This window comes from Bombus huntii, chromosome 1, assembly GCF_024542735.1.
Source record: "Bombus huntii isolate Logan2020A chromosome 1, iyBomHunt1.1, whole genome shotgun sequence".
NCBI lineage: Eukaryota > Metazoa > Arthropoda > Insecta > Hymenoptera > Apidae > Bombus > Bombus huntii.
In genome coordinates, this window is record NC_066238.1 from 11,665,229 (window position 1) to 11,680,296 (window position 15,068).

A 15,068-nucleotide genomic window follows, 5' to 3' on the forward strand; every position below is an offset into this window, starting at 1 on the left:
ACACACTATCAAGTATATATAGCTATACGTATATTTTTTTCATTTTAATAGATATGACTTGCACAATTCGTAGAAAAATTGGTAAAATGTTTGCTTAGGCACTCCAATGTACAAATGGTACATTACATACGTAAAACGAAAATACATTACAACTGTGTTAATTATTAGGACTATTTGTGACATTCTAGATATATACTAATGTATAATGTAGGGAATGCTATTTACAACATGTGATTTTACATAACTATACAATATAACATTACATTTTGGGATGTAATTTAATGTTCTGTGTTTAATCTTCGTAACAGATCGATGACTAGGATACAAGTACTTGTGCTCGCTTTTGATTTCAGGTTATTACAAACACGTGTTCTAATGTATGACATTACTGTGAAAAAATAGATAAACTACGTGAAATCTTTATTATAAAACCGCTGCTATTCGATTTTCTGTGCAACCGTCCTCTTGTAAGTTTTTATTTTAGCCGAGAAAAGTAATTTCATTTTTCTTAAATCACCATGTAAGTAATTACGAAAAAAGATTAGAAAGATTATGAAAGATATGCGTGAACCATTTCATACATAATATACATATGCAGTACAAATCAACAAAAATTCGATGGGTTGCGCATAGAATAGCAGATCGGATTGGACTAGTTTACACTCAGATCGTTACCGATGATCGGTAACGTATCGAAAACAAAAAAAATTCTTAATTACATAATACGACCACTAGAGGGCTACTAGATTGCATATGGCCGTCGGTTCCGTTTATGAAAACTCGAATCACAGACAATACGCGTTCGTATTTAAAAACGCGATTAACGTACTACAATATAAAACTATGTGTTTCCTTAGATATATACTTGTAGAAAAATGTGATCCAAAATTACATTTATCCACGTTATCTGTTGTTTTAATGGAAATCCTAATTGCTATTCAATATTTTTCCGCTTTACTTTATACACTTCAATGATTAATTTTGCCAAATTTGAATTTGACCACCGTAATAAAAATATGTAGTTCAATGTAAACGTCTAACATACATTTTAAACAAGACGTTGTAAAGTTACAAGTTCTTGAAAAATGTAATTTCTTATATACAGATTGCTTGAACTAAAAATAGTTCTATTCTTTTCACTTATTTTTATACTATTTCACAATTATATGAATGTCTACATATAATTTGATTGGTATTCGTTGGTAATCTACACTTCAGTGTATTGTTAGTTTCAAGCCTCGAGGAATTTTTAGCTGCCTAGAAGAGCTTGGAAAATTTGATCAATGCAACTAATACTAAGATAGGTATGCATATAGGCACTGCATTTCACTTTAAATCAATAAATTAGTTTTGTTTCTTAATACGCGTGATATGTCTTTAAAAAATTGTAACTACGTACGAATAGTATTTAAGGCACAACACTAGGAATTGATAATTCACAATTTTATCGTTAATATGACTATGTGCTAGATGGTCCCTAATTAGGAAGGTGTGTGGAATAATATTCGTGATATAAGTAATCTCTATAATATTTCTTATCCTCGTTGAACTCATCTCAAAATTGACTCCATATACTTAACTATATAGAAATGGGTGTTCATTGCTCATAGAAAGATGTCAGTAAGTAAGATAATAGAATTTCAAACGTTTCCCATTAAAACTTAACGAACTTATCTTAATATTGATAGGAATGACACTAGTTGCTAGTAAGTAATTACGTCTTTGTATCTCTATGAAGCGATTATTTAATCATTCATATTTTTTGATGTAGATTGTAGTTCTTTCATGCTTATGATACACATTCAAACCCAGATTGAACGTTTCATGAGTATAAAATAATCTTTGGTGTATCTATGTACGATAATATTGCTATCGTTATTCGCTAAAAATACTTGCCGTAGTTTTGTTCTAGCATTTTGGACGAATATTCTTCTTTTCTTCGATATGCGGTTATTCTATGCAATAGCTAAATTAAGTGTCATCGTTGTCGGCTGGGAAAATGCGGAAGACCTCGCAGGGTCGGAAAAATCATAACTGTTAGAAGAGGTTTGACTGTCATTGTTGAAGCGACTAAGATGTTCCGGATTAGGAGATATAACGGAAGTTCTAATGACCATTCTGGACACACACTCTGGATTTTTGGTTGTGTTATCAGGTGCTTTCCTCTCTCGTTCTTCGCCTGGGGTTTTCTCTCTGTAGAAACGTTTTGATGGCGGAGGTGTCACTGATGCATCGGGAACCCTGGTGTGCCTAATGATAGCGGAAAACGCCGAAGATGAATTATTTTGATCGCGATTGAGACCCAAGCGAGGAACGATAACGCTGGTAGGGGATGCCGTGACGCACGACGTTGTTTGTAGTCTGTTCAAAGAAGATGCCAGCGGAGCACAGGATTTTGTTGACGACGATGTTGCTTTTTGATCGTTCCCATCGGCTTTATCCGCAGATGATCGATGATGCGCTCTCATACATGATGACTCTTCATGTTTGTAGAGATACGACTTCAGAGCAAATGCTTTACCGCAGCGACCGCATACATATGGTTTGGTGTTCGAGTGCGTTTGTATGTGGGCGCGTAAGTTTGACTTGTCAGCAAACGCTTTATTGCAGATCGTACATTTGAATGGTTTCTCGCCTAGTATACAAAAAGGGAAATGTCGTTGAATTACATGGTGGGCAGGTAATTATTATTTGATAAAAATCGACGTATTTATATATTTTATTGGTTACGTAATACATCATTCACTCTATCAGCGACGTATAAAATAATATTTTTGTTTAAATTCTCACCTGTATGAGTACGTATGTGTCCCTGCAGGAGCCACGGCCTCGAGAAACACTTGCCGCAATAATGGCACTTGCACCCCTGGTTATGCGTTCTAACGTGCATACTGAACGCAGGCATACTGACATAGACTTTATCGCAGTGTGGACACCTTCTGGCTTTCTTGTCTCCAAGAGATCTATGCGTTTGTCGATGTCTGGCCAAATTAGACGATGTCGAGTACTTTTTTCCACAGTCAGGACATTCGTGATCCTCATTGTCTTCGGATTTTGACGTCTCCGTTGAAGTCGAGGTTGTTCTTCGGTTTTGACAGATAGTCGAGGGTGTGGACTGAATTGATTCCAATTCAGCTTTATCGAGCGAATTCTCAGAGGCTTCGAGACTTTGACGTTCCTCTTGCAACTGATGAGAATGAGGTGAAACGTGGATGCCTAAAACTGTGTTCCTCTTTGAACGATTCTGTAAAATCTCACGTTCGCACTCGATCCTCTCGAAGAAGAGTCTCGTTCTTTCACCAAGTGTCTGTTCATCTTCGAGGGTCTCTGGGTGATCTTGAAATTGCGATTCTTGCTGTTTTGCTCGTGGGGTCATTATTCTGCCGCATTTGTCCGAAAATTGAGCACATCTAGGCGAAGCTGGTTGCTGATAAATCACGTTGTTGGGATGAATTAACGTACCAGCGGCTGCGGCTAAGCTCACTTCTGCCAATTTTGTGAGATTGTACAATTCTTCGGGACAATCTGACGATGTTTCGCTACCGCATTCGCTAGCGCCGTCAGAAGTTGGATGGTTTCCACTGTAATCGGCCAGTCTTACTCCTCTTTCAGGACTGAAATCTATGAAAGATCGACAAAAATTAGATTTATCATTAGTCTCTTTTATTCCTCTGCAAGGTATTTTTGTTATTACGAATTTTACGTTTAACAGTATGAACATTTAGACAATATGAGATATTACCACTAGACTATCACGTCGGATAATAAAATTGAAGGAAGTTCAAAATGCCGCACGTGGAAACATTTATCATTGTTAGTGGAGATTTCTACGATTTCGGTGCGTGTTGGCGAATTTCCAACGGAAATCTCGTGATCAAACTAAAAGAACTTCCAATTGATAGTTTGATTTCGTTGTACGCGGCTGTTTTGAAATTAGTGACATTTTCGCGTCATTCTTGTGCAACGAGGAAATGCATCATGTTCTGGCGCCTCATTCTTTATAACTAGTTTTTAGGAAACGACGTTTCTGTATCATATATCAATCTCTTTGATGAAACTTGAAACAGGTGGTACCGCTCTGCGCATATTAACAGAAGCTTATAGAAAAATTTCGCTCAAAGAACAGAGGATTTCTTATTTCTGGAATTTCTTTTTATGAATTTAACTTACACTTTATGTATTTAAATCGTAAACCGTGCCGAACAAAGAGATCCATATTTATGACTTTGAATCCATGTATCAAGGCGCTTCGTGAAACACGAAGCACCTTCACGAGTATACCGCCTGCTCTGTTTTTGAAGAGAACAGAAATAGAGTAGCTATCTTTCTCTCTCTATCTTCTAACTTATTCTTCTCTCTCTATTTAATTCTTGTATTTTCTGCGTACCTCAATGTACACATACATATGCGTTTGTATGAAAGTTCTGGAGGGGTTGACGGCATCGCGACGGTATGCGTCGTGTTAGTTTCGTGACGCATCTAGCGTCTCCTATTCTTAAATCTGCATGATGTACCACCTTAATCACGAAGCAACGACCAGCAAATTCTCTTGGCTTGTGGTCAGAAACTTTGATTGACGAGATGGACGTAAGCAGCGCGAAAATTTTGCTTGCTCCGGCTCAAGTACCTACATTTACGTTTTTGAGGCGCTAACATTACCATTAATGGAACTTTCGTCTTAACCTTTGAACTTTCAATGTACTGTTTTCTCATAACTAAAAGTTTTTTGACGAATACATGAAACTGAACGCAAAACCAAATGGAACGTAAAGCTGCATGTAAAATCGAACATAAAATCGAATTGATGAATAAGAAATAGCAATCTTTACAGGTTTTTCGACGAAGAGGACGCGTTAAGGTTTATTTTTAAAACGGAGATACAGCGCAGAAGATGAAAAAAAATTCCTGGCACGGGATAAGCAAGGAATATTCAAAGAGACAGTTACGAAAGCGGACGTACCTCTTCCGGATCCATCAAACTCTTCTTCGACTCCATTGTATCGTCGGTGGGTGATTAGAAATGCCCTCGGCATTTTCTTCTTTATTGTAATTTGCCTTCTTCTCTCTATTTGACTCTTGGAATCACACAAACCATACCTTAGATCTGTCTGATCTAACTTCACTGTCACACACGGTCACTAATTGCAAGTGTTACTTTATGTTGAAGAATACCGCGAAAGAACGTTGAACCCCCGGATTGAAGATGATGCCGCGCGGTTTTAAGTAATCTCTCGCGTATCTTCTACCTGTTGCTAAACACGGGGGTGCGTCCGCCTCGAGAATTTCGGGCGTAATAGTTGCTCCGGCTAAGATTCGGGACTACATATAGCAGCGCAGCCTCCCTCGCCCTCCGCCGTCTCTTCGTCATCGTCTTCTTCTTCTTCAGCTGCTGCGCACCGCGTTGCACGCGCTCAGAAGGGTGCCCGACTGGCTCGTGTGTCGTCGCTGCTTCTGTTTGAGTGGTGGCGAAGTGTGCGACCACTGTATGCACATCCGTGTCGCTTTTTCAATCGAGCGTGAACGGGGACAATGTTGTGCACGAGTACACGCGTAAAAGATTGAATATTAAAAGCTCTTTAGATTGAAACTAATGACGATTTTTGCTTATTATCATTTTTTTATTTACACTCGCTTAGGCACTCATTTAAGTACCGACCAGAAGTTTCTTCTCTTATTTGTTAGAAATTGCGTTATGTTTGTTAGAAAACTGTAATGTTTACCTTATTGAAATTTTATGTAATTCATTGGGCAAAATACTCTTGAAAATTCGAACACTTCCTATACATAATATTTTATCAAAATTTAATACTGGCTGAGTTTAAAACTATCATTACGAGAAAAGAGAAAACAAAATAGGTCTCTTAATTTAAGATTTTTTCATTCAAGCTTCGAAAACAATTTTCGTTTTAATAAGTCGCCAAAATGTTATCGACTGATAACATCGTTTTGTGTGTTATTTGAATCCTTATAAGTTCGTTCTAATGTTTAATAGGTAGTTAAAGCTTCAGTTTGAAGTAATTCTGTATTTTTGGATTTGATTTGGAAATATAAGACATATTAGATGGTTTCAAGGTGGAAAATTATACTGAGCTTTTTTCAGCTGAATTGTTGCGCGTTCGTAAGGAAGCGTAACGAAGATTTATTTTTTCTTTGACGTGGGTCGAAATACGTGGGGGAAGGTAGGTTGGAGGCCTACGTATTCGTTTATCTGTAGGAAATGTCGACCTGTAGCTCATGTGCGGTCACTGAACACTTTGTTCTAATGTAATATTGATGAACCAGTAAGAATCGAACAAAGTGTTCTTATTACTGCATTCGCTTTAAGAAACTTGATGAGTTATGAAACTGCTTCCGGATGGACATGAACAGGTGCAAACATATAAAGTGCATTTAGAGTGCGTTAAATTTGATATGAACCGAGGTGCTAAGAGGCGTTGTCACGAAAAAGATTTACATCCAATTTCAATTAACAACACGGACGAAGCATCGTTTTAATGTAAAATAATTTTTAAGTCGTCAAATAAAATTTTATCTGCATTGAAGTGTTGATATTTAAGATTTAAAGGCACGAATCCAGAGAATCGGTAAAAACAAATGAAACAAACGGAAGAAAGCATATTATTGAAACGATATTTACCAGTTGGCAAATGAAGGGATAGCATTCTATTTTTGTGCGAAGCCACCGTTGGTAGACAGATTTTGTGGGATCCGTGGCACGCGTCCGATGTTCATTAACTGCCACTGAACCGAGAAAAGAAGAAAGGGAAGGGAAAGGAACGTGTGTCGTTTAGTATGCGGCATCTTTTGACCGTCATGACGGAGAAACGGAAAAAGCGCAAAGATGGCAGACGCGATTCATCGGGACACACAGTCTTTTTGCTTACGAGATGAGTGAAATTTCCTCGAACTCGATGCTACAAGTATTTCGAGAAAACGATGGAAACCACACTAATAATATTATAAACTTTCGTTGCAAATGACGAGAAATCAGCTACAATTCTTAAACGTCTTCTTCCTCTTGCTTCGTAACCTTCCACGCTTTTTCCGTGGAATTTTTTAAAAATAAACATTATATTTTCATGGGAAGCGACTATCATACTTTAAGATACTCTGCAATGTTTTATTAATAACAAGTCGTTATTAATAAAATGACACTTCTATTTCAGTCACACTTTATCGATTATATATTCTGCACGATCGTATAATAATATCACAGATGATTTTGCTGAAAAGGGCTTTATTAATTACCTCGTTTCCTATCGATGTAACTGAACAATGAACCACGACGAAGGATTGTTGCACGCTTCCAGGTATCGAAGCATACGCGATAAATTTTAACGTGATTCGTAGAGCGCTTAAAAAGGAGAAAAATGGAAAGGAAAGCCAGATTTTCTGAGTGTGAGTGGCGTCGTTCGTGCAAATAGAGACTATGCAGCGAGAGACTATGCAAGCAGCGGGCTTTTTGGTCGGCGATTGAATGAATGCCACGCGAGTTAGTCAGCGTCGCGGTGCTAAATTCGGCGGACGCCTGGCGTCGCTCCAGAAGAACCACCCAGCGCACCAACCTGCTTCTATCCTGTAGCCACCAATGAAACTGCGAGAGCCTACGTCGTTTTCTTATTTGCTTGCCACCTTCTTTCGTCCCGCGTCGATGTTTCACGATGCTTCTCTTCTATTCGTCGCGAAAATACGATGCCAAGTGTAAGCTGCATTTATCGACACTCGTAAATCTCGAGGCAACAGAATAATGGTTCAGATTTAAGTATCGTAGACTAACGTTGTATTGGAGAAGGAATTGATGGACATTAAGAAACAAGATATTATATAGTTGTATGTATAGATAATATCCTTTTCATGTTTCTCTTTCTAGTTTACATACTTCGTTCATTTTTTCAGATCGAATAAATCTCGACATCCTAATCGTCTTTGAAATGATTCGAAGAACAGGTGTCTCGACAACTCTATTGCAATCATGGTACTATCGACGGCGGACCTAAAAATAAAGTCACGAGTGTCGAGCATCTCAACTGACGCAACTCGCAGAAGCTTTTCTCAGCGATGGATTGTCCATCCGAACTTCTATATGTCATCAAATATACGTAAGATGTAACTTACCTCGTGGTCTCTATGTTAATAAACCAGCGGACGGGGCGCATCTACAGGTGCCTGAACGCGTTTCCGATGGAACGTGTCGCGTAAAACGCGCACTTGGAGAAGCTCCAGGTGCGGAGGAGGAAGTACGTGTAAATTGTGGTGAAGTAAAAAGAGAAGTTGGATAGATCTAGAGGCAAAACCACGTGCGTTGCTATTTTTCACAGAAATGAGACAGAAGCTAACTATACGTTTTTAGATTTATCTATACTATATATACGCATATATTACATCACATACTATCGAATGAATGAAATATTGTCATATATCTTTTTCAGTTTAGACAATCGAATTAGCAGGAAATTAAAATTACAGAGTGCTCGTATTTCAGAAGATACGGATAAACACTATCCCTAATGGTTATCCAGACCAGAAGGAAAGAGAAAAAGTTCCTCGGAAATTGAGAAAGGGGATGTTTTTTTGTTCGATAAGGAAAACAGTGTCATTAAGTGCAATCCTATTCCGTTTCGATCGTTCGGTAAAAAAATAAATGTTTCGGCGAGTGTGTCAAGTATCGTCTCGAAAAGTATCCGGAAACGCCTGGTTCTTCTTATAAATCAGCGTCGGTACACTCCCTCTTTCCACGACCATGTCATTTAGCGAGAAGTTTTCTGCTGGAAAAAAAAAGGGAAAAGCACGCGATCGCTATTTAAAAGGCTCGTAGGTGGGTGGCTTTTTAACCGAAGTATATACCGACGTAGGGAGAGGGCTTCGACTTCGCTCTTCGGCCTCAGTATGGGGTTGCCGTGCTATTTTCAGGCCGGTGGCTCGATGCAGCTGTCGTGTTCTTCGGGTAAACCACCTCTCTTCTATTCCACGGTCACTCGCGGGACAAGGTAGAACGTACAGATTGGAATTCTAAATTCACGATTCGAGAATTCGTAAAGGATGACGCATCTTCGCTAATTCTGACCAAAATTAGACGATAGCGATAAAAGAAACGTAGTATTACCGGAAGTTCGTTTTATCGTTTTACCCATTCTCGAAATTGATATCCCTGTCATGTTATTTTCGTTTATCTAACCATTTTCCTTTGTTATTCTCTTTTCTCGATGTTTCTAAAACCTTCCATTCTTTAAGATTAAAGTTGTTCTTTCTACCTGTAGAATCGAAACGATAATTAATAAAACGCACTAAGGCTGAATGTATTAACAAAAAAAAAATATTTTATTTGTCAATGTAAGAACTACGCGAAGTTATACTTTTGTACGGAATAGTAAAAGGCATCAGGAGATAGAAAGATAGAAACTATGAGAACTATTTAATTGATTGCCTCCAGCAAATGTACGGGGAGAAGTGCGTGCTGAAGAATAGAAGACGTGGATGAAGAAGATGACAAGATTCGAAGATCTTGGCAACGAGCCAGACGAGATTTTCAGTCGTCTACGTGTACTTCCAACTTTCATCTGTCTCCTCTTCTAGCCACCGTACACGTCCTCTAGGACCTAGGGTGCAATGACACCGGGTTTTAGATGACAATTTTCTATTTTCAGTACATGAGTCATTGTATGCACATATCTGTTCTATGTAAAGTTGTTGGTTTTCTATGAATTCTTAAAATTCCAGAAAAGTGGCTTTACAATATAAGAATCTAAATTATTAATTTAGTAAACTTGCGTGAAATACTATAATCAAATGCAAGTTTATGAATCTCGACGTATAATAAGGCGAAGACAAGAAAGAAAGAAGAAAGGAGTATTAGAAGGTTAAAAAATATCAACCGGAACGGCCCTTAATTTAGTTTCGGGTGCAAGAGGTTAACACAGGGTGGGGATGTCCGTGGAAGTGCTCCTACAAGGGGAGAATGCCGTCATACGAAGCACGTTGGTTCATGTTTGGAGGAATGTCTTTGGGTATAAAGGGAGACAGTTCCTTCCGCCGACGGCGAACAGCCGCCTGTTTCACCCTTCTCGCCCCTCAGATTTGTTCCCTTTCTTTATATCGTTTTTCTTGCGATTCGTCGCCACTTACTATCTATTAAGATCAATGAATAGATATTTTTACTACAAAGGAAGTCTTATAAATTTTATCAAAATCATCTGAAAATCAATTTATATGCGAATATATAATATATTATATTTTTATTATGTATGTCGGAGTCATTCATTTTGGAGCGTTCGATGAACCTTTACTTACTTTACCGTCGCGAATGTAGCTAATATTTATCAGTACGAATGTGGACATTACAAGAGACTATGAGTAATGGCAATAGGATGGTCGAGATGATGGTGACAACGAATTCAGGTTCGATAACGAATCCACGGTCCACGGGAGGACAAGGGCATCAACGTACTACTCGATTCGGGTAACTTCTCGATAACTCAGTCAGTAATTCGTCCAACGACTAACTAACAAACTAACTCTCCCGTAATCCAAAAGAAACTGCCCTTATATACTCCTGTCCCCACTTCTCGGGTCAATCTTTGTTTTTAAGGAGAGTCGTATAATCATTTCAAACTTCTGTCAGGTACACGTCCCTTCCGTGACCGTGGCTACGTCTAGTGACCCGCTATGTCACTTCGAGTCCGAATCCATCGTCATAAAGTCAGATTGCAACATTAAGACTATTTCTTATTTTTATTACTTAAGTGCAGCTATAGTAAAAGTCTGGACTAGGGTATTGGGGTTTTTCCCAACATTTCGGACGGGAAATCCCGCTGTCCCTCCATCTCCGACATGTATATACAAAAAATAAAGAATAATTTAATGATCAATTTTAGGAAAGCATGCAGAATAATGAAATTTATAAAGAGGACGGAAGTATAGTAATTCGTAGATTAATTGCATGCCGATCAGACTGTAGAACTAAATGGCTTCGCAGGTGGCAAGCAGGCATGCGAATCTAAAAAGGGTCACACACACGAGCACGTGCTCGCATTTTGCACAACCTTTTCAAAGACGGAGGCGATCAGCTGGCGGTATTCTCTCTTCCTTTTCCCCTCTTATCTCCTTCAACGACGAGAAAAAAGAATTAAAAAGGATAAAAATGAGCATACACCCCCTTCGTCCGCACCCGCATCCTGTGCCAGAGCATAGTGCTGCTTTCGTAAAAACCGGCCTGTCGGTTTCCATTCAAAATGCGCGAGTCACGAGGGCTCATTCACAAATTTCACGACGAAATTCTACACTCGGCCGGACCGTCTGCGATCTTGATCGAGACAACAGAGACAAACACATAAGAGTGAGAGCGATCGGGATATCCTTATTCTTGAAACCTCTTGTTGCTGGATTTATATTCACGTAAGCTTTTTTTTGCAACAAAAGAACCAACGATGGTTCATAATGACGTACACGATGCATTTAAATTCGTCGCAACCGGTATGAGCACAGGAATTTATCGAGCAGTCAGCTGATTTTACGTATCTACATAGACTGACGTACAAGATCTTTAAATGATCATAAAAATAAGGACACCCGATCTACATAGACTGACGTACAAGATCTTTAAATGATCATAAAAATAAGGACACCCGAAATTCTATTGAAAAAGGTAATCAAGATATGAGGTTTTACAAAAATACTTTGTCGCGATCAGTGTTCTTAATTGACACTGACGAATGCACGAACATTAGTACAAATGATATTAGATAGAAAATTCTGTTCATTGATCTGAGCTGACTGAAATATACTTAATCATCATGTAGATTATTGCCCGTTTGAGATCTGGAGAATGTTGATGACTTCCGTCTCCCGCATCAAGCATCGGAAGCGTTAGGATGTAAAAGAAAGAAGGATGAACCGTTAACGTGACGCACGGGTGCCGTTCGATGATTATTCGACCGAGTGTCTGTTTTCCGATGGGATACATCTCCTGTTGCAGTAGGTGGTTCCTTCTATCGCTTCGCGTACGGACCACGTGCCACGTTGATCCTCCCTCGTTGATTCTCTTTCTTCCATTGCTGTCGTCCAGACGGCTTTAAGGAGAGATGAAAAAAATGAAGGGGACGGAAAAAGAGGAAGTGGACTAGACGATGAGGGGGCTGAGGTCGTAGTCCTGAACAGTTTGCTGGTGGATTCATGGAATTCATCCTTCTACGCACTTTTAATCGGTATTATAAAAAAAAGTTATTTAATAAACTGATAAAGTTACGTATAATATACCATATATTTACTGTGAAAAAATTAATATGCTAGTTAAAGAAGAAGAGATTAGAAGAATAAATGAAAGAGTAGAAAATAATTGGGATTGATACCTGTGTTAATCGTTCATATTATACTGAGATTATGAAAACTTGGATACGTTTAAAGGTCTAGTGATTATATTGTCCCCACTCAAACGTTCGTCCATGGAAAAGTTGTAAGAGGGGTTAAAGGGCAGGAGGGTCGCAGACACCGAGTCACCAGCGGCAACGGGCACGCGACCGACACGCGCCCTTCTTCTGTCTCTCTCTTTCCTATCTTCCCCTTCTTTTACGCTTCTTTTTCCACCGCAGCTTCCCTTCACACGCACATGCATTCATCTCTTACACGTGATCATCTTGAGTTTACGCGCGCGTATTAGATGAAAGGCTGGCGTTTTGTCACATAATTTGAGATAGCGTAATTTGTAAATTAGTCGAGAAATGTTTATCAGTATTACTATGCGAGGTAACACAGACATTATGGTGTTCTTGACACTGATGCTAATGGTAATTATTTAAATATCATTTAATATACAAATAAATAGTGTTTTATAAGTTAATTTAGTTAATTCATTTAGTTAATTCATAAATTTATAGTTTATAAAAAGGCATTTACGTGAAGTATGTAGAATTTTAAAGGCCAATTCATGCGCCAGGTTGTTTCTGGTCTCATAAAAAATATTTCAAGTGACCTTTTGCGTCTGCTCGGTACATGTATACGTGTAGGTAGCTCATTCAGATTTCCTCTTTCTAGTGGCTCATTGAAGAATCCAGGCGCAAGAAGATGCTCGTTGCACATTATCTCAATCCTTTAAACAGTTTCCGTAGCGATTAATGAATGACATGGGAAGAACTAGTAACCGTTTTACTACACGGAAATCACAGGAAACAGAGACTTGTAATTTTTGTTTAATAACGAAGCGGGAAACATTTTCCGAATCGCATTGCATTGGCGTTGTCTGAAAGCATTACTGTATGAAAATTCTACGAAGAATGATTAAGGTCGATGAAGACGAAAATGCGATCTGTTGTCGTAACGAGGGAAATCGGACATCTCTAAGTATAGCTCGTATTTGCATGCAGATCAGGGACGGATCGTACTGGGTTGCCAAGCTGCTACAACGTGCAAAGTCCACAAGGTTTGTAGTACAAAATTTTTAGTCTATTTTTTCATGTTATGAAACGTTTTTATAAATAAGAAACATCATCGTTATCGTGTTACGATACATTCATTCGGTATTAAAATCTGTACATAAATTTTATTTTCAGGATATTATATTTTTTATATTTTTTATTCTTACATATGTATAGAAAAATTTCATTCATGACGTTTCAGCAATCATTTGTATCTACTTCGATGACGATTACGAACTTGGCAATGCTCGGAAAGAAGCGCCATTGTTGCACAATCAAATTCCTTCTTTCGGCTTTGGGATACTGATTTCAAAATTTCTCATTGAGAAGTTTCTGTTACTGTTACGAGAGTTTATAATACTTTATATGAGGTGGTTTCTAGGATCAGTTATCATTATCGATCAGTTTTCTTAAAGGACCACGTAGGATTTGCCAACGAGGAAAGCGAGAGCCTCGTGCCAAGAGCGTTTAATGACACTTTATGAAAGACACTTCGTGAAGCTAAGAGAGATGGTTTTTGTCTTGTTTGTAAACATACAACAATGTATAATAGGAGAAAAGATACACTATCAATATAGTAGTACACGAAAAACTAACTAATCAAAATGATAAATATTGTTAACTGGATGCAAAGAATAATCAAAGAAGCATGTAAATAAAATTAAATAATAATACAACAAGATAAATTAGATGCATCTAATGACGTTTTAGATGTGCATGAATTCACGAAATTAAAACCATGACCATTTTGCAAACTCCTGGCCGACCACCAACGATTAACCATTTATAATTGCGAGGATACTACATTTTGGCACGTGACACAGCATTTATAGATCGCGTCTCGATTTAATCGTCGTCGTTTCAATTATTTTTCTGGCTACCTGTCATCAGAAGCGTGGATCCGTGGATCCAGTCGATGCCAATGATCGAAAAATAGATCCGAGCGCAACCTGTTCGAAATAGCTGGCGTGAAACCTGTAACGTAGCTGCGTGTGTGCAGTTAATGTCAGCACGTTGAACGTGTAGATCGGTATTGGAATACCGACATCATGGTCGGCATTCAAATGCAAAACACGACACAAGTCAAGTGATTGCTGGCTTTGGCGATGAAGGTGTATATTGTTTCAGACGATATCTATCCATAGGTTGATCGATCTTTGAATGATAAGATTCTACATTCTATGATCAATGGTATTTCTTCAATTCCATTTTCAACCCTTCGAGAGAAATGGACCCTGTTAATTGTAGAACCTTCAATAACGTTTGCAACCCAGGTGGTAGGTTTCTGCGATTCGCGGGGCAAATGGAGATCATGCTCGAAGGTGTCTAAGCTAAAGGGAAGGAAATCTAATTATAGAAGTCGTTGTACCGCGTGCTGAAAGTGGTGGAGGGTGTGAGTACGGGTGCACGAATGAGAATCGGTTGCATTGGGCGGCTATAAAATGCAGGCTGCATCCGCTCGCCGCAGATGTACTTGGAATGGAGTTCCAGTACTACGACGAAACCAAAAGAATCTCTCGTTTCGAGGTTCTATGCCCTTCCAGATATCGAGGACAATGAACTTGAAGTGTACGCGATAGAAACAGATTCCATGGATTCTTGTTTGACGGAAGATCGATCGCGAAAGGAATGCGAGGTGCTCCGTTACTCTAAACTAAACTG

The 15,068-nt window shown here is 38.7% G+C and overlaps 2 protein-coding genes across 4 annotated transcripts in view; one reads left to right on the forward strand and one right to left on the reverse strand.

The window, feature by feature from the left end:
• LOC126864990 (coiled-coil domain-containing protein 102A) overlaps window positions 1–15,068 on the forward strand; it is a 268,441-nt gene that overhangs the window by 11,493 nt on the left and 241,880 nt on the right. The window lies entirely within an intron of this gene.
• On the reverse strand, window positions 14–7,483 carry LOC126865002 (zinc finger protein 134-like). The gene is made up of 4 exons (XM_050617005.1): window positions 7,249–7,483; window positions 4,961–6,741; window positions 2,791–3,621; window positions 14–2,635 (listed from the first exon to the last, which is right to left on the reverse strand). Exons 2-4 carry the CDS (start codon window positions 5,031–5,033, stop codon window positions 1,956–1,958), a joined length of 1,584 nt encoding a protein of 527 aa, XP_050472962.1. The 5' UTR covers window positions 5,034–6,741; window positions 7,249–7,483; the 3' UTR covers window positions 14–1,955.